The 25,197-nt window shown below is 38.5% G+C and overlaps 1 protein-coding gene across 1 annotated transcript in view; it reads right to left on the reverse strand.

Annotated features, from left to right (window-relative positions):
- CFAP54 (cilia and flagella associated protein 54) overlaps positions 1-25,197 on the reverse strand; it is a 267,535-nt gene that overhangs the window by 12,616 nt on the left and 229,722 nt on the right. The window contains 5 exon segments of the mRNA XM_077772255.1: positions 1,769-1,910; positions 6,099-6,208; positions 17,317-17,484; positions 21,447-21,667; positions 23,169-23,342. Of these exon segments, the coding sequence (XP_077628381.1) occupies positions 1,769-1,910; positions 6,099-6,208; positions 17,317-17,484; positions 21,447-21,667; positions 23,169-23,342 (815 nt within the window).

Below are 25,197 nucleotides of genomic sequence, written 5' to 3' on the forward strand. Positions count from 1 at the left end.
CACTGAATAGAGACTTAACCAAAATCTGTGATCAGGCAATGCTTGGGAAAGGGGGAAAGGAGAAGTTGGGGAGAAGTATAAGTGAATTAAACCCTTATGTACTCTTTTATTTTATATATATATATATATATAATAAAATCAATAGATATTATCTCAAGTTTATCCATAAAAGAAAAAAAGAATAATTATTTGTAGCTATTAGCACTATTCATCAATATTTCTGGTTTTCCTCCTTCCAAGCCCATAGGATGTGACTTCTTTGGTCAATGAAATATTCGTGGAAGTGATATGATGGAAACCTTAAGAGCCAATGTGTGGTTTGCCCTGTTTCTTCCCTCCTGCTGCTGTGACTGGTGATATTTCATGTGATGGATGTGCTACCAGCCTGGATGTTGGCCTGAGGGGACATGGAACAGGGCCCCAGTTAACGCACTTGGATTTGAAGGCTGTTTGTTACCTCATTTTTTATGACTGATACTACATATTATGCTACACATGGAAGTAAATAACAAGAGAAACAGCTGAAAGAACTGACAATGGCTGGGACTGCAGAGTGAGAAAAGGTTGGGTAGAAGATTGTCCCTTTTCAGAAAGTCTTGGAGTGCTTTCTGATTTTTAAAATGGCCACAATAACTACAGAATCTATAACTCAAGAAATTGGATTAATGAGCAAGTGGATATTCAAAGGACAAGTGATTAGAGAAGAACAAATATGTCCCTGCTCTTCTCATTTCCATAGAGCATAAGGAATTGCCACTCCATTACTGAAGGAGGAATGCTTCTGGCTTCTTTCGGACTTGTAACTAATATACTGCCAGCAAAGTGGAGTGACTTAACTGATTGGTAAGTTTGGGAAAAGCAAAAGAACATGCTGGGCTCAGCCTCTTCTGGGTAATCTTCATTTATATTTTTGGAGGCACCCTGCCTAGACTATTGGTCTCTGCCCCTTCCTTCAGTGAGTCTGACGGGGGCAGAAGGACACTGGGGAATCCTATGGTTACACAGGTGTGACTAGGTGGGCAAGTCTGGCTCATTCAGCGGTGATAGAGAACTAAGCTCATTTGGTCACAGTCCTAAAGCAATGTTTGACAATCAATCAGCTTTCTCAGTTAATGACACTGAGATTTTGATTTCCACTTTCCATCTGCTGTATCCCATTCCTCAATGGGTTCAGAACTCAGGAAGTGTAGAAGAGAAATGACCCTCAATGACCCTCTTCTCCAAACACATAAATCAATCATCACAAAAACCACTCAACTGTGTGATCAAATTAATAATACACCATTAAGATAATGCCTTTTTTGTTGTTGTTCAAAAAATACATACATGCATAGAGAAAGTCTGAAAGATGTTTTTCTTTACACATTTCTTGAGTAATAAAAATGTTCAAACAGTAGACTTAAGAATAAGGCATAAAAGAATAATATAAAGTTACAGAGCATTGTTTCTTGGGATTCATGGTGATATCTGAATGATTTCTCTAGATTGCTCTTGCTTTCTTTCACCATCGATTCTTATAATTGGTATGTTTAGAAAAGCTTTGAAAGAAGCACTACTTTTACATTACTTCTATGTGTCCAAAAAAATTGGATCACATATGATACTCTAAATAGAGAAATAGAGAACAGAAGAACCACAAAGTTCAAATTTAGTTACATAGTTGTGCTTTGATGAAGTAAAAAAAAATCACTTAATAATCACTAAATAATTATATAAGTGACATCTATGCCGCAACAGCAATGCAATTTTCCATTATTTAATAACTTACTTCCATTTCCTTATCAATTGATTTCTCTTCCATTTCTTGGATTTCGGATACATTTTCATCTGAAGTAATTTCAGGTATTGTTGGCAATGATATTTCAGCTATTTGCGTAAGATTAGATAGTTTCTCATGAATTGAAATAACTCTAAAAATAACAGATGCACATGTATTTTACTTGAAAAGTTAAGAAAGGCATTCGTTTATTCCCAGAATCAGTACTATGTGTAAAGTAAGTCCTCAGATATCTAATACTTGGGTTTCTGGCATTCCCAAACATCATTCGTTCAATCATTCCTTCATTCAAGAAACATGAGCAAAGAGGCACAATTCTAACCCGTATAATATTTATGATCTAGTTATATGCTCAGAGAGATATAAAATGACAAAGTGGTAAAGGCACAATGGCAGAAATGCACACATCCAAAATACTGCCTATGATGAAAATAAAGAAAATGAACATTTACGTGGGCAAAGAAAGTCCAGGCAATAACAAAAGGTTTGCGTCTATGTAAATCTTAATGCCGTGCCATGACCGCCCTGCTGACCTGAAGGTAAGAATTAGAGCAAGTTAGCAATGGCTTGCAAAGGCCAATCAATGAGCCCACAACAATGCAGTATATTGTGCGGGGAAGGGTGAAAGGGCAGGGAGCAGGATCAAGAAAGAAGGAAAAGCAAAAGCCAAGGAGGAAGGCAGAGGACACCGTGGCAATTATGCTGAAGATGGGAAGCTTTTGGAGCCACAGGCCAGTGAACAGTGGATTCTCTGAAGGCAGAGGTAAATGGGTGAGTGGAGTCAGGAGAAGGAAAAGCATGTGGAGCAGCTGAATGAGGCAAACAGGCACCTGTGTGGCCTTCAGTGAGTCTAGGCTATAGGATGTAGCATATATATGCATGCATGTGTGTGTGCATCAGTGTGGATGTCTCCATCCAGGGAAGGATAAAAACTTTTATGAGAATGAAGTAAATGATCCATTAAATCAAACTGACATCAAAAGCATATGCAGCGTATAGGAGGATTAGGAGGAACTTGGCGGAGGAACAAGGGGGAGAAGAANTAAATATGGATAAATATAAAATATTAAATAAAAAAAAAAAGCATATGCAGGCAGGTCAATTCTCCAATTTTCCACACTGTGTAATAGGTGATGATCATAATGATAGAAGGTGAAAACGTATCTTTAATTATACATAAGAGGACCTGAAATGATGTAGTATGTTTAACAAACTCTTTTATAAAAAAAAAGACAATGGTTAAAAAGTAAAAATCTGTTATTAAAAGTTTACCTGGAAAACATCCATTAAAAAAAAAATGGGTCATCCCCAGTAGTGTTGGAAAAGGTGCCTGATGCACTGGGGAGAGAACAGGTAGGACTCAAAGGACCTGGGAAAGTCATGCTTGGTTCCAACACACACCAGCCATGAGACCCTGGACAAGTCACCTAACCTCTCTGACCCTGACATTCCTCTTACTGCAAGCCTGGAATAACAAAACCAGCATTTTGCATGGATAAAATGACATAACTATATACATTCCTAACCATAAGAAACCACATGAGAGAAAGATGATATTCTAACACACCATTCTTCATTTTAATACCCAAGAAGGAATTCTTATAATTCCCATTTCTCTTTCAAAAATAATGGAGCTTCGGGGCACCTGGGTGGCTTAGTCGGTTGAGCGTCCGACTTTCACTTAGGTCATGATCTCGCGGTTCGTGGGTTCGAGCCCCACGTCGGGCTCTGTGCTGACTGCCAGCTCAGAGCCTGGAGCCTGTTTCAGAGTCTGTGTCTCCCTCTCTCTCTGACCCTCCCCTGCTCACGCTGTCTCTCTCTCTCTCTCCTAGAAATAAATAAAACATTAAAAAAAATAAATAAATAATGGAGCTTCCCTTTCTAATACATGGAATGGCAGGAAGGATAAACTGTTCTTTGATGTTTGGGTTTCAGATTGTCAGTGAATGTCCAGAGCTGTACTATCTGCTTCAAAAACAAATGGCCTGGTCCAACTCTCTAAAAAGCAGGCTGAGACAGAGCAGAGCAGGCTGGGCCCCTGGGCAAGGAGCAACATCAGAGGATGTAGCATCTCAGCTTCCGGCCCCGACCCTCATGGCCCCATTTGCCCAACATATTGCCCATATACATCTTCACCTCTCTGTCCATGTCAGTGCTCAGTCTAGCTTTTGAATTCCCATCTTGACCCACAAGCATCCATCATCCCATCAGGCCACACCGGCTCTCCACAGCCTCTGCTCTCATTTACTGACTCATGGGCACTCTCTCCCTCCCAGCCTGACAGGGCCTGGAGGCAGGATTGGGGCAGAAGTAGAAATGTGGATGGCAGGAGACGTAAAGGCAGAGACAGTAGGCAGGGGACTGGATCTGGTTAGAAGAACGTAATTAGAACTACACAGAAAACTTTATGCATGTGTATGGAGAACACTATCTTTTCTTTTGTTGCTATAGAAGAAAATGCCAAGAAATGAAATACGTTTTTCCTTGTGAGTACTTAATTTGGAGACTGGGAAGTGACATAAATGATTCAAAAGGATGGTCCAATTTGAAGGCTATTCAGGTTCCTTCTCTGGCTTATTTTTTCGGACCTCTAATACTCTTACTTTGCCTTCTGAAAGATGGACAAGAGCAATTCCCCATGTACTGATGTTACCTGGCCCTCCTAAGAGTATGAGGAATGCCAGCCAAGGTGAGGGAAACGGGCAGCTTTCACTGTGCCACCAAGGGACAGATTAGATGAGAGACTGTCAGTGGCCTCAGTGACAGCGCATGTCCCTAACCTTAGTAAACCTACCACTGATCATAAACACATCCAAATTAAAAACTGTTTGGAATAAAAAAGAATTCTGTCAGTTTGATTGCCTTCTATTCTGCAGTAATTATCGTCATTTTCATCATGTGATTCTAAAAAAATTTTTTTGCCGTATTTCTGGACACAAAGCAAGTGTATAATTTCATAACTTTGTTGCTTAGCTGTGCTGGTATATGTCCTGTGTCTAGATTTTCTGCCAGTTCAAAATAAAAAGGAAAAAGGAAAAAGAGAAAAGAGAAAATTGGCTGAATAATTGAAAATATGCCAGCTCTTGAAACATCTCTTGTTTTATTCTCTTTTATGGCGAGGCCAAGAAGTCCTTCAGAATTAAAATCTTGGAGCATGAACAAGGCTCTTCAGGAAAGAAGAGAAAAGCACCAGGTCTCTGTTCACTAAGCGCTTACCAGGTGCCTTGCAGGGCAAAGAACAGACACTGACAGACATGGGGGTTAGTAATGAGACTTGACATTTGCCCATTGCTTTCAGTCTTTCAGAAGATATGCATGCGTTGTCTGGCTTGATCTTAACAGCAACCCTGAAAGGCAGGAAGAATAGATATTCTCTCCATTTTACAACTGAGGAAATGGAGGTTGAGGTCACAAGGACAGTGAATGATGGAATCAAAACTAAATTAAATAAGCAATGAAAAAAATTAAAAAACCAAACTAGGAATTTGGTAAAGTGAAACAGGAAAAGAGAGAAACCAGGCATGAGCAAAAGTTAGAGACAGGCCCTGTTTGATGGAGAGGAAGGAAAACAACCAGCATGAAGCAGAGGCTTTTGATGTGGGGAATAATATAAAATAGGATTGGTACGGGGGAAAGGTGGGACAACAGAGGTCATGGAGTCTGTCCATAATTTTGCAACCCAATACAGAGCCTCGGGTTATTTTTTAAATATGCCCCAGATTAGGGGCACCTGGGTGGCTCAGTTAATTAAGCAGCCGACTTTGGCTCAGGTCATGGTCTCATAGCTTATGAGTTCAAGCCCTGCGTTGGGCTCTGTGCAGACAGCTCAGAGCCTGGAGCCTGCTTTGGATTCTGTGTCTCCCTCTCTCTCTCTGCCCCTCCCCTACTCATGCTCTATCCCTCTCCCCAAAATAAATGAGCATTAAAAAAATTAAATATGCCCCAATTTATAGGCAAAATATAATGTATATCATTGTACTCTCTATAATCTTTATGAAGTGTCAGGAACTGTTTCTCCACAACCCTCAGCACTATTATTGTTATTCCCACTTCATTGATGGGGAGACTGAGGCACAGAGAGGTTAAGTAACAAGCTCAAGTTTGCAAAGCTAATAAGGGGCATGACTGGCATTTCACCCAAAGCAGGCTTTGGATTCAGAGTTCATACTCTTAACCACTGCAATATCATACTTCTTTAAATAAAAGGAAGAGTCTTCTAAAAATACCTTCTAAAAGTTCTCCTGTGACTTACCTTGACCATTCCTAAAGCAGCCTGTTCTAAAGAAAATATCAGCAGAGTTGTAGGAAATCCATTACTTGCCTGTTCAGTGGAACCCAGAAAGAGCCAACATAGACACTGCTGTAAGCGCTAGCAGGCAACTCGTCTGAAATATTCTGGGGCCTCAGGTTATATGCATACAACAATAAAACCTATAAGAAAATTAAAAGACAAATAAAACATGACATTAAAATTACACTTTGCCTCAAAATAATATCATTAAATTTTTAAGTTTTTCTTTGAAAGAGAAAACTATTGTTTTTCAATTCACTTTTAAGAGAAATGATTCCAGGGGCACCTGGGTGTCTCAGTCGGTTGAGCGTTCGACTTCAGCTCAGGTCATGATCTCACGGTTTGTGAGTTCGAGCCCTGTGTCGGGTTCTGTGCTGTCAGCTAGCTCAGAGCCTAGAGACTGCTTCACATTCTGTATCTCTCTCTCTGACTCTCCCCTTCTCGTGCTGTCCCTCTCTCGCTCGCTCTCAGAAATAAATTTAAACACACACACACACACACACACGAGAAATGATTCCAGAAAGAATTGTACAAAGTTTATGAGGTGAAAATAAATGCCATTTGATAATAATATTATATTATTGTTGAAGAGACCCATTTATTACTGCAATTATTAAGTTTAAATCTCAACCTTGGGAGGCCCTCTACGAGTTGGAAGTCTTTACCAAGTGAATATCCAACCTCATAAACTTTCCTATCCATGGTCAAAGCTGCTTCTGTGCCTCACTTATGCTCCTTACTCTTCTCTCTGTTTATTCAGCCTACGCACAACTCTCTGGTCCCCACCTCTAACATGGAACTTCTCCTAATGACTCAAGCTCTAGTAATTTCCCTGCTGTTTGAATTTTGACGATCCTTAAAGTCAATTCCTTATAGCACTTATTTACAGTCCTAGTCGCAGAATTTGAGATTCATAGAGCCTTAGAATGGATCTGGTCTAAGTCCCTCACTTTGGATATGAGAAAGCTGAGGCCCAGAATTGCCAGTCAAAACCAACTAATTAATGTGTGCATTTATCTCTGTTTCTTTGATAATCAAACTGAAATAAGAGCACAGGGATTTTTTTAGAAAGGCGTAAATCCACAAAGACAGACAATAAGAGAGGAGGTAAAGCCGACAAGAGATGTTAACAGCATGTTGAAGGACATAAATTGCTCAGAAGAGTGTTGGGGGACTCAGAAAAGAGGAAAGGCTGTGTCCTAACTGCCTTCAGAGGGGTTGCCAACAGCAACCATGATGGAGAATGCAGAAATGTTCCTCCTGCCTATGCCTTTCCTGAGCCCATGCAACCAGACTTCCTACTTTCTTGCTTCCTCTCTGGCCAAATTTCCTTACATTTTCCTCTCTGCTGAGGTTAAATCAGAGATCTATTCTCAGGGGTATTAGGTACGGAGTGAGATGCAGGACTGAAAACATGGGAATTAAGTGAAAGTCTGTGTTCTGAATAAGAGACATCCCCTACCCCACTGCAGCCCCTGCTCGGGATGTAGGAAACCAGACAGAAGTTGAAAAGGATCCTCTTTGAGGAAACTGACCAGACAAAGAGAAAAGACCTACAGATCCTGACATTTCAGCATCCTGCAATGAAACTGCTGGCTCCTGCAGTTACCCTACAATGAGGCCCATAAATCAATAAGTCTGACCTGCTATACCCTGTAGCACCTTCACAAATGAATGGATAGTCAAGGGTCACGAGACATGAAATGAAAGGTAGAGACCAAAACTAACATAAGAAAGGAACTTGAAGAATCAGATATAAGACAGAGAGCAGAAGAGAACTTCAATGAAACCATAATTGATAACTTCAGAGAGAATAGAGACAATATTTCATCTGTGAATCAAGAACACAGTGCTGTTAAAATGAACAAAGAACAAGAGAGAGCTCTTAAGAACTAAAACAATATGATCACAATGACTAAATAATCAACAAAAGATTTGAAATATAAAATTTTAGATATCTCCCCAGAAGTAAACCTAAATTTTAAAACCTAGGTAACAGGGGATAAAAGGTGAGAAAAATAATCTAATAAATTTGATATCTGAATAATAATTCCAGAATGTACAGAGATAATCAAAGGAAGGAAATTATCAAAGAAAAAAATTCTTCTTGCACTAAAGGATATACTTTCCAGATTGTAAGGGGCACAATGGATGACAGACCCACACCAAGGTTCACCATGGAATTTCAGAACACAGGGGATGGAAAGAAGATCCCCACAGCTTTCACAGGAAAAAAAAAAATCAAAAGAAAGAACTAGGTACCAGAATGGGACCAGACTTAACAGCAATTCAGGATTGCCAGAGACATGGAGCAATGTCTCCCACGTTTTGAGAGAAAATAATTTTCAACCTAGAATTTTTATGCTTAGAAAATGATGAAGTCAGCATTACAATGATGACTTTGTGTTAGGTATTCAAGATCGTCTTATACCCTGTGCAAGTACAGGGTTAATCTCAGTCAATCTGTTGCAACTGGTTAACATCTCAGGGGACTGTAGTCATGGTATTGGCCCTTGGCCAAAGGTGAATGAAATGTACTACCCAGTGACTAATGCAGTCCTGTCCTTGATTCTGAAACACACCAAAGGGCATCCTGTGACATCTTGTCAGCATTTTTTTGGTAGAAATGTACATATTGATGATTATATTGTTCTCGTCATTTCTATCACTGAGTCTGGTCCCACACAAGGTTTTGACTACACAAATAGAGAGGTACGAAAGACTCCTCCTCAGATAAGACATCAACCTTCTTGAGACCAAGCTATCTTACCATATTTTGGTGGTTCGTGATCTGTAGATGAAGTGTATCCTGTGCAATTGAGTGAGGACCCTGACAACTGCTCCCAGGCATCTTGGATCTCTCTAATGGTTATCTGAGCTTTCTTTATCCTACCATGCCTTATCCTTTACCAAAATCTTCCATGAATAAACTTTGTGGAATATATTGTATGGTGTGTCCTTTGAATAATCAGAATCTCCAACACATCCTTTATCAGGGAGCTGGAATATATGTTCATTCCCACAGGAGAAAAAGTCAATATAGAGAGGAACATGGGACCCAGGGAACCTATCTCAGAAAGAGATGAAGGAATTGTCAGGAGGATGGCGAAGGGGGCTCTTATGATGATATCTGAACCATGAGAGGAATCAATCCAGTTTGGAGCATGTCTCTGAAGAAGAAGACAATAAAAGAATGAAGATAAACTTGTAAGTTTGACCATGTGCAGAAGAATTGTATAGTTCTTAGAAAGCTTAGGAAGAATGAGAGATTCTAAGATACAGAGAACACTAAGTTAAACAAAAATAAGGCAGGTTAGAAATCAGGAAGAAAGGAAACAGTACCTTATTTGGTTCAGCTGTGAGTGATATTTACACAGCCATAATGTAAACACTGGCCATGGGTTTAAGAATTTTGATAGAACTCATTTAGGAGAGGGGTACCTGGGTGACTCAGTTGGTTAGGTGTCCAACTCTTGATTTTGGCTCAGGTCATGATCTCACGGTTCATGACAGCATGGAGCCTGCTTGGGATTCTCTCTCTCTCTCCCTCTCCTGTCTGCCCCTCCCCACCTCAATAAATAAATAAACCAAAAAAAAAAAAAACCAAAAAAAAAAAAAAAAAACCTCATTTAGGAGAATGTATGGAAAAGAAAAGTATATGTGAGGGGAGAAAAGAGATTAACATTAGCCTTTATCTTCCATAGTAATGTGTGAGGTTGATCACTAAAGGAATTATCAGGTGAGCATGTAATTTAGATGTATGGGGGCGGGGTGTGGAGTGGGCGGGAACCCAATAAAACAGAGACAGTTGAAAGTTGAAAGTAATTGTATCTGATGGTGGGATTCAGGGATGTGGACAGCTAGACAGAGAGAGAAATGCTATTTTTATTCATTAAAAGTCTTTCACATCTGGTTTTTCAAACTATGGTAAATCTGATGAAACATTTCTGAAATGAAAATGAAATGAGTCCCAGAGAGATTAGTCTGTCTTATGGTGTTTGCTCTTGTTTTGTGTTTGTTAACCTTGACTCCCAGGCTAGCATACAAAGTCCCTGTGGACAGGAGTGACATCTTATACTTTTTTTTAGTAGTGCTTGCAGCACCTGCTACATGTTAATTAATATCTTCATATTTCTGAAATTTTCATTACATCTCTTAAGAGCTAATGAAGTTCCCCACAGTGTGTTCGCGGAAAAATTCAGATAGATAATACACTTTATATTTAACCCCTGATAATGAAAATGACTTTCCCCCTCCTCAGGCTGACACTTGTCAATGGCTTTGCAATACAATTTTAAAGCCTTTTCTAACTGAGCATGGCACAACTAATTTCAAAGTATAACAGTCCGAAATCAAAATGGACTTGGATAAAATGAGGCAGTAGTTACACAATAAAACTCTAAACTCACTTACAGCTATTTGCTGTGAGCCTGGGCTTTGGAGCCAAAGTGCCTGGGTTTGCTTCCCCCACTCACCGGCTGTGTGATCTGGGCAAATTATGAAAATGTTATGCCTCTACTTCCTCATTTGTAAAAGGGAGATGTTGTAATCCCCATCCCCATGGATCCTGCGAGGATTCAATGATCAACATGAAGTGCTTAGAGCATCACTGCTGTCACTGTAAGCCACATGACCACTCCTGGCTCCTCACCCTACCTTGCTTGGTATCTCGTTCTCCATATCCTTCAGACCCACTGCAAACCCCAATCCAGCTTCATATCTGACCTCCCAGGCTGTTCCCATCAAATCCATGTGCTTAGTTCTATTTCAAACTTGTCTTCACTCTTCAGGGATAAGTGTCACTATCCCTGCATACTCAGGATTGGATTCTACAGGAGATAATATGCCCACAACGAAATTTCCAATGCTCCCTTACTCACTTTCACAAAGACTTGTTTTTCAATGGTAAAGAAGTGTTGTGGCTTTGACAAACACTGAGAAATGCTGTATCTAAAATTGTCTTGAATGAGGAATCCCTTACAGCCCAGGAATGGCTGAAAAAAGAGCCCCTCCTCTACTAGATGGAATTGATTCATAACTTCCTCACCCTGGTATCTTAATCGCCTAACAAAACACCTGGCATGTAGTGTGCACTCAATCAGTGTTCTATTAATTTGTTAGTAAGCAGCTGTTATATGCATGTTACAAAGAAATCCATATGAAGAACTAGAAGACTCAAGTACCCATTCATGTTTTTGTCACTAATAAGTTGTGGCATTGGTCAAGTTGCTGTACCCATATGGGACTTGGCTTCCTCATCTGTAAAATGAGAGCATCAAATAGATGTTCTCTTAGTTTCTTTTCGGTTCTGAGATTTGACTTGGGTGGTACCAAGGGTGCAGCCTCCTATATAAACTGGCAATAGAGTAGCTTCTTGGAGAATCATCATTAGAGCTTTGAGGTGCATTGGTAGCACTGGCCTAGCCCAGTGTTTCTCAAACTTAAATATGCATACATTACTTGGGAGATATTAATAAAATGTATATTCTGATTCAGTTGGTCTGGAGACCTGAGACACTGCATTTCTAGTGAGCTTCCAGGGAATGCCAGCACTGCTGGTTCTTGACGATCAGATGTTGACCCCTGCTTCATTTATGCAGCTTTGTCTTCCCCGGCTCCCAGAAGCAGGGTGTACTTTTGGGTCTCATCCGCAGCACTAGGCTCTCATTAGTCACTTGGCCAACAAGACCCAGAATCCAGAGCACCTCTAGAGGGAAGCCCTGGGCATCTATATGATCTCTGAGTTACAGCACTCCTGATATCCACACTGACAACACTGAGGTTCTGTGTTTACTATGACTTGGTAGTTTTCCCAAGAATCCCAAGTCTTCCTTTGGTATCCTGAAGGACTAAATTTGTCTTGAATGCACAGTCTGCTTGTCTTGGACCATGAAATATAGTCTAGCTCGTACTAGGGCTCTAAAGATCTCTAGACAGGAGCAACAGCTCCATATGTCTGGTTCCCACACTGGCTGGGCTTCTGCATTGAATAGACTTTATCTCCAAGAACTCTTCAGGTTCTAGCCAACTTTGTGTTTTCACTTGGCACATGGAGTCTTGGTTTTCAGTGCTCTGCTTGACCTGACTTCTTGCATTGATCATGTTTGTCTGCCTAAATCTTCTGTGGCCTCTGAACACCATGTGTTGAACTGCCTAGCTGCACTCAACACATTAGCCTTTGCGGCAGTTTGATTTCCTCAAATTAAGTCTCAGAGATGAAAGAAAGTTCTTGCTACTGAGTCTTCATTGCTCCTCCTACCTGCTAGTGCTGAGTTGCACTCCTTTAGTCTGATCAAGTAATAAACATAATTCAAGTCTCATTCTGAACTGGGCTGGCTTGCAATTCAGAAAATTCTACAGGAAACTCAGGATTGTAAAAAAATAGCAAGAAGATGAGGTAGAATAAAACTAAAGGTTGTATGATATATTCTTTAAAAAAAAAAAGTTTACTTATTGAGAGAGACAGAGCATAAGCAGGGAAGGGGCAGGGAGAGAATCCTAAGCAGGCCCCATGCTGTCGGTGAAGAGCCCAACACCGGGCTTGATCCCACAAACTGTGAGATCATGACCTGAGCCAAAATCAAGAGCTGAATGCTCAACCAACTGTGCCACCCAGTGGTTATACCTTTTTAAGCTTAGCTATACTTATGAATCTCTCAGCCATTCTTCACAACTATTTTTAAGGTCTGTGTCCAGGAGGTTCATTAACATGATAGCCCCTGGAAGCTTCTTTAGTGTCTGTCTCTAGAAGATACTGAAATTGTCCAAAAGATGCTTAGTGTGTAATAAAATTCCAGTGAAGAGCTTATAATGTGGTTCTACTATATTCTACTAAAGATAATTTTGTTAAACAGGATAATACAATTTCTACCTCCGTACTTAAGAAGTTAAACTTTTCTAGGGCACCTGGGTGGCTCAGTCAGTTGAGTGTCCAACTCTTGGTTTCAGCTCTGGTCATGATCTCACAGTTCATGGAATGGAGCCCCATGTTGGGCTCTGTGCTGACAGCACAGAGCCTGCTTGGGATTCTCAATTTCTCCCTCTCTCTGCCCCTCCCCCACTTGTGCTCTTTTTCTCTTACTCTCTCTCTCTCTCTCAAAATAAATAAATAAACTTTTTTAAAAAGTTAAACTTTTCTGAGTTATAAACTTAACTCTAAAGAGTATTGTGGCATGGAAATATTTAGCCCTTTGAATTATCTAAAAATTTTGTGTCAAAAACCCTAGTCCTAGGATTTTTACTCTGCTGCCACCAGCATCCTTAGCTTCTACTGGCATTTCTGCTTCAGATACTAGATTAACTGAAAAGGATTGAGTAGGTGAATCAAGTGACATTAACTTTCACCTTTAATCCTAGTTTAAGTCCCTGGAAACTCCAACACCCTAGGTCAGATATTAACTTTCATCACCATTCTGTCCAGAGGCTAGAAGTGCTTGCAAGCCAGGACCACTGTCTGAGGACTCAACAAAGTACCATGCTTAGGAGTGCAGCCTTGGAATCAGATTGCTCCAATCCTGATTTCTTGCTGACCAGCATTCCTCCATCCTATCTCAGTTTCCTCTTCTGTAAAATGAGGCCAGTAAGAGTACTCACCTCATAGCACTGTTGTGAAATTAATATAAACAAAGCATTTAGAATCTACTAAGCTCTACATTCACTATTGTTATTATCTTATAGTTTCATGAGCTTCAGCCAGTTTATTCAACACAGAACTCTACACTGAACACCTAAGACAATGAGTACATAAATGTTCAAATACACCAATATTTATTTGTTTGTTTTAAAGTTTATTAATTTATTTTGAGAGAGAGAGAAGGTATGAGCAGGGGCGGGGCAGAGAATGAGGGAGAGAGAGAATCCTAAACAGGCTCTACTTTCAGTGCAGAGCCTAACATAGAGCTCAATCTCAGGAACTGTGAGATCATTACCTGAGAAATCAAGTGTCAGATACCCAACCGACTGAGCCACCCAGGTGCCCCAAATACACCAATAGTTAAGTAATCAAACACATTTCAGTGTAATCTCTGAAAAAGATAAAAGCTTAGGTCTGAGGAAATCTAGTCCATTCAAGTCAGTGTTTCCCAAAATTTTTATTGAAATTTATGTCAGCAACTAACATCTTTAATCATGACCCAATAATACATATTTATTGTCAAAGAGGGAACAAACGTCCCCAAACTAAGAAATGGGAAAACTGTGTGTTCTTGCATCTTTGCTTGTGGTATAAGAGAATCACTCAAGCAACCTGTTTAAATCAGCATTTGTTAGCCAGTGCTCTCCTTGTAATCTCTGTCTGACACTAGCATGTTTCCATGTTAACTGTCAGACACAATTGCTGATGGATGAAACCCTGTTACTCTAATTATCAGCCACATATGTAGTCATAGAATTAACTTCACAGATCACGTTATCTCAGACTGATATGAAGTGATATTTCTATGACCTTGAAAAATGAACTTTTTACTTTCTTCCTCGTTTTTTTAAAATTAGCTGCTTAGGTAAACATTCTATTTCCCAAGGATGTAATCTTCCTGTATCCATATCCTCTCTGAATGGATATACTCTTACCACTTGGTTGTTTCTCTTGCCATCAAGTAAATGAATTCAGACATATGCTGAAGATCAGTCCATCTGAGAAAATTTTTTAACAACATCATGAAATAAAAATTTCAGAAAACACTTTCCCCTACTATGTATAATACATTCTGGGTTTTTTTTCTTGTTTTAATGTCTTTAAAAAAATACTACTCAAGACCCGCACAATATTGATTCCATGGTCCATTAGTATTCCTGGAACCACAATTTGAAAACTGCTGTACTAAATTCCCCAAAAGAGACTACACAGATTTATTATTTTTAAATGTCTATGGAATCTCTGGCAAGGATTTGACTTGGAAAGGATAGGAAGGAGAGTATTTTCAAAACATGAGAAATAGCTTTAAATGTTCCTGGGGAATGATAAGTTAAAGTTCTCTTTTTGTAGGAGTAGAATGAGATATATCATTGACCGAGGGTTAGCAGCAGATTGTGAGCCTAAGAACACAGAATAAAGAGGCAAATGGGAGAAGTGTGCTTGAGAGCAAACAGAGGTGGGCCCAGGAGGTTTCAGGATCTGACAGGGTCACATGGGTCATGGAGCAGCAGAAGCTACCAGAGGCACAGCTAGAGGGGACGGCACTCAAGAGCTAGGAAGTGCAAGGGTAGACTAGCGCAGGAGGCAAAAAGTAAATGAAAATGCTGAACAGGGCAAAACTATATGGCAACCGTTTTTATGGGGAAAAGCCCGAGGCAATTAGAGAAACAGCAATCAAAGGAATTCTATAGTGGAAGATGGCTCAGCAAATGGCTGTAGTGACCAGTTGTTTCATTTCTAAAAGGCTGACCCCTCATCAAGATTCTCCTAGAATGTGAATCACTGTTCCATCTCCAACTGTTCAGGGATTGATATTAAATTGCTTCTAAATACTTGCCCCCATGCCCTCCTGCTCCCCAATTAGCCCTAGTGCAAAAGTCTCTCCATGCATATGGATATTGATATGGATAAAGATATGGATCAGAGTTAGGTACAGATAAAAATAATAAACATTAAAACAAGGAGTGATATGTGTGACATAAATTTGTAAAGGGCATTTAGAAGCAAAGTAAGTTTTTCTCTCCTATTTGCTATGCATTTTAATTCTGCCAGTCAGGCAGAGTTTTCTCTCTTTTCTCTACAATATTGGCAGCTGCAATATCTATAAGAAGATATTGTTGCTAATCTTTAAAAGGAGTTTTAAAATAATATTTAACCAGTGTATTGCATGTATATTTGAAGTTATTAAACTTGAAAACATAACAATTTTAAAATAATTTCAGGGGTGCATGGGTGGCTTAGTTGGTTAAGTGTCTGACTTCAGCTTAGGTCATGATCTCAAGGTTCATGAGTTCGAGCCCGAGTCAGGCTCTGTGCTGACAGCTTGGAGCCTGGAGCCTGCTTTGGATTCTGTGTCTCCTTCTCTCTCTCTGCCCCTTCCCCGCTCACATTCTGTCTCTCTCTTTATTTAATCAAAAATAAAGACTAAAAAAATATAAAATAAAATAAAATAATTTCAGATAATAATAAATGACAACTACTATTTATTGAAGTTAGGCACTTATATAATTATCTCGAAGTAAAGATGAGTATAACTATGATACAGAAAAGTTAACTAATCTACTGAAGATAACAAAATTATTAAGTGACAGAGCTTGGATTCCAACCCAGGTAGTTTGACTCTAGAGTCGATGTTTTTAGCTGAATGATAATGATGATACTATCATAAAAACTTGTGAGGGGCACCTTGGTGGCTCAGTTGGTTAAGTGTCTGACTTTGGCCTAGGTCTTGATCTTGCTGTTACTGAGTACAAGCCCCGCATCAGGCTCTGTCTTGACAGCTCAAAGCCTGGAGCCTATTTCTAATTCTGTGTCTCCTTCTCTGTCTGCCCCTCCCCAGCTCGTGCTCTGTCTCTTTCTGTCTCAAAAAATTAAATAAACGTTAAAAAAATTTAAAAAAAAAACAAAAATCTTGATTTGACATAGGCACAAACCATTAGAACAGATATTGACCCAAAAAGAACTGATACCAACTCTGGTATCTAGTACATTAGTACGAGTGCCTCTAACTGTTGAGAATTGGGGCGCCTGGGTGGGTCAGTTGGTTGAACTTTCACCTCTTGATTTCAGCTCAGGTCATAATCCCAGTGTGTTCGGATTGAGCCCCGGGTCGGGCTCTGTGCTGAGTGTGAAGCCTGCTTGAGATTCTCCCTCTCTCCCACTCTGCCCCTCTTCCCTGCTCGCTCGCTCTCAAATAAATAAAATAAAAAATACTTTTTAAAAATCAATTAATATATTAAAAGAGAAAAATCATAAAATCATCTTTATAGATGTAGTTAAAGATTTATGATAAAAATTCTTAGCAAAGTGAGCAGTAGAAAAAAAACTTCCTTAATGTGATAAGGAATGACTACCAAAAAAGTTAAACATTATCCACTATGGTGACACACTGGAAAGTTTCCCTTGAAGATCAAGAAAAAGGAAAATGATCATCTCAAATCAGAATTTCCTGATTTCTTAGTTATTTTCAGATTCATTCTACTAGGCAATACAGATTCTATATCGCTGTATATTTTCATCTATATGATTAGACAGTGGGCTCTATTTTCAAATTATAATGGTCAAGATAAATTCTATATCTAAATATAAATATAGCTTTGTGATTATATTACATACCATAGGTTCTGTTTCCTTCGGGGGTCTTTCTAGAGGAGGGATGTACCATTGAAAGCAAAGTTCTTTGTTTAAATCTTCTATGTTCATATCTGATGACATATCTTCTGAAGACGGGCTGGCAGAGAGCTTTAATGATGAATTGGAGTACAGAACATTGTCATGACATAACTGGGGAATAATCAAAAACAGTTTAATTGCTGGCAATAAATCCATTCAATATTTAAAACATTTATTCAAAACCCATTCAGTATTGGCTACATCGTAAAACTCTGGGAGTTGACTTAGTTTGTTTTATGGATGTAGCTTTTAAAACTGTCCCTGAGGGCTACCTGGATGGCTCATTGGTAGAGGAGGTGACTCTTGATCTCTGGGTTTTAAGTTCAAACCCCATACTGATTGTAGAGATTACTTAAAAATAAAAATCTTAAACAAACAAACAAACAAATACTGTCCTTGATTACCACAGAGAAGATTCTCCTACAGAAAAATATGCTTCAAAACCTATAGGACTCAACAAATGTCCATTTTTGGTGAGTCTCCCTAAGGAAAGATCTAGAGAGGAAAATGTCAATGCTATCCTTTCAGTCTCAAGTTTACCTTAGAGTCTAAGAGCATCTACAACTTTCCTCTCATTTATTCAGTGGGGAATAAACTGAAGGTGATTATAACTTGATATCTACTTTCCAACAGCATTTTCTTTTACTTTGCCATATGCAAAATAAGACAGTTTATTGTAAAATAAAATCAATTTCTCTCATTCTCTCTTTACACGAATGTGGCTGATATGTAAATTCAGTCTTGGTGAATCTGGGCCTAGCTTCTTTGATGGAACTTAGTTCCTGAATCAGGAGTTTTCAAGGAAGATGAATGTGTAGAATGCAACTGGCAATTTCGTAAATTATTTCATTTTTTTGAAGTAGCTGAGAAAGTAAAGCATGGTTGCTACTAAAAAAAAAAAATAACAGTCTAGACAGAGAGATAATATTAGTGATAATAACACCTCAAATCTAAAAAAGACCCTCTTTAATGGAGTGCAAACTATTTTCAAAGTTAACTTGTTTTTCCCAAGGTTATAGCATGGTAGCTGAGAAGCAATTCTTCTACTTAACTTTTTACATCTAAGAAATCTTAAGGCTTGTTGACCAAGGGGCCCGTAAGAAACACCTGCTGTTTCCATAAGGCTTTGTGCCTCCCATTATTTATGAGCTTATTCAAGATATAAGACTGTCAATGAAAGTCTTCAAAATAAAATAAAAAGAGAAGTAAAGACACTGACCTTTCAAGTTGTCTACTGATAAAAGAAAAAATATGTCATGACTGAAAGGTAATATTAAAGATACAAACTATTCAGAAATGTCTAGAGACTATCATAAAAGGATATTATAAGCCAGAATCCTCACCTATTAGAACTATGATACTAAAAGCATGACCAAAATGAACAATAAACAAGACTATTAGGTTTGAATAATCATTTAAAAGTGCTAAACTAACACTAATTATCTGTCACTAAAAATTTAGGTAAATAATTAATTCAAAAAATAATAACTCATATTTTTTCATATCTGAGTACTTTTCAGAGGTACATCTATTTAATAAACAACTGTGTTAGCAATGAATTCATATTTAATAACTAAACAGATAAAAATGATCAGCAGTATTTACTATTTCAATGTATGCAGCATTTACCAACATAATAGTCTAATAATGGTAAATTAAAATAAAAGTCAATATCAAAATAGGCATTTAGTTTTCCATTATCTTTAAAAGAATAAAATCTAGTTACTAATGGAATTAATTATATATGCTAATTGATGGACTATACACTGAGTATTTTTGATATGTCTGATTTATTTTTTGAAAGAAATGAAAGTCCTACCAGGAGAATTCCTGTTTGCCACGGTCCCATAAACAACAAATCACTTTACTAGCCAAATATTTGACCTTACAACACAGTCTAAACATGAATAACCTAGCATTGTGCATAATTTTAATCATATCCTTTTTTTCTTGAAATTAAAAACAAATTTTTTTAAGTTTTTTATTTCTGAGAGAGAGAGAGAGAGAGAGAGAGAGAGAGACTGTGAGCAGGGGAGAGTCAGAGAGAGAGGGAGACACAGAATCTGAAGCAGGCTCCAGGCTCTGAGCTAGCTGTCAGCACAGAACCCCGTCACGGGGCTCGAACCCACGAACCGTGAGATCATGACCTAAGCCGAAGTCGGACACTCAACCGACTGAGCCACCCAGGCGCCTCTTTCTTGGAATTTTTAATGTAATTTGTTTGGCACCTTTGTTTTGCCATCACGATGCATCAATAGACCTAACAACACACAGATGCATACAACTGATGAGCGTGTCACCTAGCAATGATCATTCTGGAAAGATACTTACTTTTTTGTGGAGGAAAAGCGGGATTAAGTATCAAATTATTGAAAGAGTTTGATTGAAATAGCCTCTTGAGTGATTAAAAGCTCAAAAATGTTATTATAAAAATCAGCCAAGCTTGTAGTTTATATATTTTTTTAAATCCAAAGGCTCTATGCTTGTTAGCTGTCTACCCCAGTGAAACGAACACATGATTAGGTGGCTTGCACCTGTCAGGCGAGAGACAGTGATCTCCAGAGCTGATTATTCTGGGAGAATGTTACACTAATTATATTAAAAAGAAAAAAAAGAGCAAACAGGGTACAACAATCTTGCATAACACAGCTGCCATTAGAAATGCCACATGTATTTACAATGTATTCAAGGCTGTACCCTTGGAGCATCACGCTTAGGAAACAGGTACTGGTAGGCTGCCCTTAATAGTAAAGTACTCAAGCAGAGCTCCTTTCAGAAGAATATTTAAGAAACCGCACCGATTATTTTCTGAACTCTTACAAAATAGTCACAAGAACATATTCACTAAAACGGTAGTTCTTAATCTTCTCATTCTCCTCCTCCTATGCCAAAACACCAGAGGCATCTGGAAAACATGGTAGTGATCCTCAAAGGGAGGCACAGTTTACCGAGGGGTGAATCAGGATCTGGTGTTAGATGGAAATGATTTCAACCCATTCCGGCTGCTTCCTTCCCTACAGAGGGCTGGACGTTAACAGTATGTTCCCGGCCTTTCTGCCTCCTGTCACTCTCCTCCCTTGGAGAGCTACTTGATTGATGACTTTGGGAAAAAAGAAATTTTGGATATGCACAGTTATGCTCTTTCTTCTTGGGAGAGAATGGTTTGTAGGCAGTGAACGTTCTCTGCTCCTTCATGCAACAGATTTTAAAGAGGTCTGTGTCCACACCAATTTTAAGGGGGCCTGTAATGACAAAACCAACCAAACATACAAATATAGTTGGGTTGGTAAAATCTGTCTACTTTGCTGTTCACTATTAGGAAGGCCACTTACCAGTAAAATATAATCCATATCCAACAATATCAACTTTATGACTCATAAGGGTGGGTAATTTTAAATATTAAACTCTTACTCTTTTATTTTTCAAATGTTTTATAATCTTGGAGGAAATGGGGGTGTTGAGTATTGGGCATGCCAACACCCCAGTATCTGGAAACTAATTTCAAAAAATCCTCCTATGAGGGTGACTGGATGGCTTAGTTGGTTAAGCATCCACCTCTTGGTTTCGGCTCAGGTCATGACCTCATGTGGGTTTGAGCCCCACATTGGGCTCCACTCTGACAGTGCAGGGACTGCTTAAGATTCTCTCTCTCTCTCTCTGACCCTACTCTGTTCTCTCTCACTCAAAATAAATTTTAAAAAATTATTATTGTCTACCCAACAGTCCAGCAGGATAAGATAAGCAAAGGTTCTCAATCTGAAAGAAATCACATTTTCAGGTCACTTCTCTGGGACAGAAATATGGACATGTCTAGTATGGGCAAGTATATACTCATAAAAACGGAAGCACTATATGGTGAAGTCCAAAGTCAAGATAATTCAAAATAAGTGACTGATATTTTTTTTGTTTGGAAAGAATTCTACGCAAATGACTTAATTTATTGATTTCACAAATACGTATTGGAAATTGACAATACACTACATCTGCTTAAACTTTCTCAAGTGTGTTTCCTTCAGAAATATAATAATGATTTTAAAATTTATATAAAAATACATAATGCTTGAAAACAGTACCTTGACTGAGTTACATAAGTTTTTTTCTGAGAGAAGTGTATTTTCTACTCCTTGACATAGTTCTTTTGGAAATTCATCAATACAAGAGGAAGAATACAGCTGTAAAAACCTTTTAAGGAAAAAATGCATTTCCTTTTGGCGCAGTATCAGCCCAGAGTTGAAAATGGATGTGAGAAGTGTATCATCCGGCAAAGAAATTCCAGATCCTGGTTTTGGAGATGCTTAGGGAAGAAAAATAATTTAGAGTCATGTTAGATAACAGAATAGTCTCAGTATTGTTGGTATTTGCTCATTAGCCGCTATCCCTGTAAATCACACTACCTCAGCTAGTGGCTGCCAATGTAATTCCTCCACTTTCAAGCTTATACGCTAATAGAACTGCTTCTTGCCGGGGGAATGAAAGAAAATCTCAGACGGGTGTAAGGATATTGCTTGAAGTTCTAAATCTTGACAATGCAAAATATTCTATCTAGTTGTCTTCTTTGGGACTCACTTCAAAAAAAAGATCTTAAAGCAAGAATTGAGTTGTGGGTAATTTATTTGAGAAGTGATCTCAAGGAGCATAAGTGAAAGAACGAACAAAGTGTGATGGAGAAAAGAGCCAAGGAGAGTAAGTTAATGAATGGGCTGCAGCTGTGGACAATAAGGGCTCAGTCCTGCTGAGGGCCTTCTGGAAAATAACACGAGGGCCTGGGAAGCTGGAATGGTTGCTACTGTTCCCTGTCTCATTAGTTGAAGGTCACTCCCGGATGTGCGGAACACCTGGCACTTTGGGCTGTCCTGACAGTGGGCTGGCCAAGTCTCAGGAGGCTCAGAAAAAGCCCAGAGCAGAAAAGCAGTAAAATGTGGTGCTTGGAGTGGCAAGTGCCAGCAGGTGAACTCAGAGGTCAGCCGAGCTCATGTGGGGAGGAATTGTCAGTGTGTACTGCACAGGCTCATTTCTGCATCCTTTGCCATTGAACTTCTGTTATTCTTGCCCTTCTCCAGATGCACTCACCTGACACTTTGTGAGTGCTTGTCTATCCCTCTGCTAACTCCTGATAACTGTGCTTAGCCACTCTGTGACTCAGCCTGTTTGCTCTGCTGGCTCCTTCATCCCTGACATGGGTCAAACTGTCTTTTCCGGCTGTTTCCACTGAAGAACAACACTAAGTTATCAGTGTCATGGGCACAGATAAAACACAACATACATTGTCACAAACATGAGAAGGACTGACATGAAGTAGATTATACCAGTTTTTCGGGGTGCTCTTCAGGCAGCATTAGATGATACAACAAAAAAACTGAAAAAAACAGTGTAATGGAGTTAAATATCCTATCTGAAGCATGTATTTCTTCTCTTTTACATACTGAATACAGGAACATTCTCTCCTTAAAGCCAAAATTTTACCGTGTTCATTTTATAAGCTGTCCTATTATGATCATCTGATTCTTAACTGTTTTGAGCCATGGGCCATGCTAGCAGTCTTGGGAAGCCCCTGGATGCCTCTTTACAATAACATTTTTAAATGCATGAAATAAATAAAATATACACAATGTCAAAGGAAGTCAGTTACATTGGAATACTATTCTACCCAAAGATCTGTGTATCTCAGGTTAAGATCTGCTAAAATTTTCATCTGATGAGAGTTCACTCAAAAAGATGTCAAAAGTACTTTATAATTTTAAGAAACATGACTTGAACAAGAACTGTAAAGAAATGTGTACACATCAAAAACCAACCTAGCAATTTGCTCATATTATTAATCCTTTGCAGATGAATATAGTAGCGCAGTAGAAGAATCCATGTAATATCCACTTTAGTCTGAGTCTTTTTTCTAGCATCTGTGTTGTCACACGTGCCATCATTTTGATAAGAAAATGTACAGGCAGTCTGAAACATCACTTGGTAGTTATCTGAAAGTAAATAATAATAATAATAATAAATTTTAAAAGTTTGTAAGACAAATACTATGCTATCCTTGAAAATAACCATATATAAGAAAAAAAAAAAAGCACAACCCATTAAGGAAAAATTGACACATGGGACTACATTCCCATTAAAAAACATTTTTGTATCATAAAAGATACCAAATGCAAAGTTAAAAGACAAATCATTGACTGGGAAAAAATATTTAGAGCATGTATGAATTGTTTTTCTCGGGACACCTCAGTGGCTCAGTCAGTTAAGTGTCCGACTCTTGATTTCGGTTCAGGTCATGATCTCACAGTTCATGAGATGGAGCCCTCTTCGGACTCTGAGCTCAGAGTGTAGAGTCTGCTTGGTATTCTTTTCTCTCCCTCTCTCTCTGCCCCTCCCTGGCACACGCATGTGCGCGCGCACACACATACTCTCTCTCTCTTTCTCTCTCTCTCTCAAAATAAATAAACATTTAAAAAATGATCTGTTTTTTTTCCTCAAATATGTATAGGACCTTGCACCAATCAATAAAGAAAAAGTCAGAGTCCAACAGTAAAGTGGGCAAAGAATTTCAACAGTCAACTCATAGAAAAGGAGACTCAAATAGCCAAAATGTTAGCATCACTAAAAATCAGAAAAATGCAAATTAAAGTGAAATATCATTTCCCACCCCTCCTTTAGTAATTGATCGATACTAAAATCTGAAAAAATAAATATTGATAATAGTGTGAGGAAGCTAGAATTCTCACATACCACTTGTGAGAGCAACTTCTAGGGAAAGCAGTTTGGCAGGATCTAATACAATTAAAAATGTGGATACTCATATAAGTGTATGAGGACTCTTGTGTAATACATTCATGACGTTGTAATAACAAAAAAAAGGAAACTTGGAAAAATAAACAGAAGTCTATTCATTTGATGGTGTGTAAAATGAATTAATTAGGTTATAACACAGAAAGTATCGTGTAGTGTCTCAGTTCAAATTCTAGATGTACTTCTCACCACTGTGTGATTTCACCCTCTCGGTACCTTAGGTCTCTCTGGGCTTTTGACTTCCTGGGTTTTAATGTTCTCATCTTTAAAATGGGCATGATAAAGTTGGTCCTGGATTGATCTTGACAACGCATACCAAGTTAACAGTACACAGAGTATACATGTACATAGAGTATACTACCATTTGTATGCATTTGAAAAAAAACAATGAAATATTTTGTATTATTTATGTATATACATACACACACAAATATATATATACTTTATATATATATATTTACTCTCTATATATAAATATATATATATACTTTATATATATATATATATATACCTTATATATATATAAAGTATTTTATTAGGATAGTGGTTGCCTCTGGGAAGAAAGGGAGAAAAGATGAATAGAATTTGTGGTTAATGGTCTACATATGTTTTCTTGAATAATAAGATGAACCCTCATGTACTTACCACTCAGTTTAGCAAAGAGAATATTCTCCGTACTTTTGAAATACTGTGTAAACCTTTCTCTAATCCTCATTTCCTTCCTTCTTTCCTGCCTTCCTTTTTCTTCTATCTCACATATACTTTTTTGTTTGCAACCTTGTGTGCTAAGGTACACTTGCTAGTAACTTACTTTTAAAAAGTTCACCAAAGAGGGGTGCCTACATTCGAGTCCTTACAAGGCTCTCATGCTTGACTGCCCAGCTAATTTTTCCTAAAAACTGTGAAGGCCTTGCTCTACTTCTTTCTAGTATCTGTCATTGCTGGCGAGAAGCCTCATGCTAGTCAGATGCTTATTCCTCTGTATTTGACCATCTTCCCTCTCTGTAATGTTTTTAACGAACTCCTCATTATTTGTGC

The sequence above is a fragment of the Crocuta crocuta genome, unplaced genomic scaffold (genome assembly GCF_008692635.1).
Source record: "Crocuta crocuta isolate KB4526 unplaced genomic scaffold, BGI_CrCroc_1.0 scaffold216, whole genome shotgun sequence".
Classification (NCBI taxonomy): domain Eukaryota; kingdom Metazoa; phylum Chordata; class Mammalia; order Carnivora; family Hyaenidae; genus Crocuta; species Crocuta crocuta.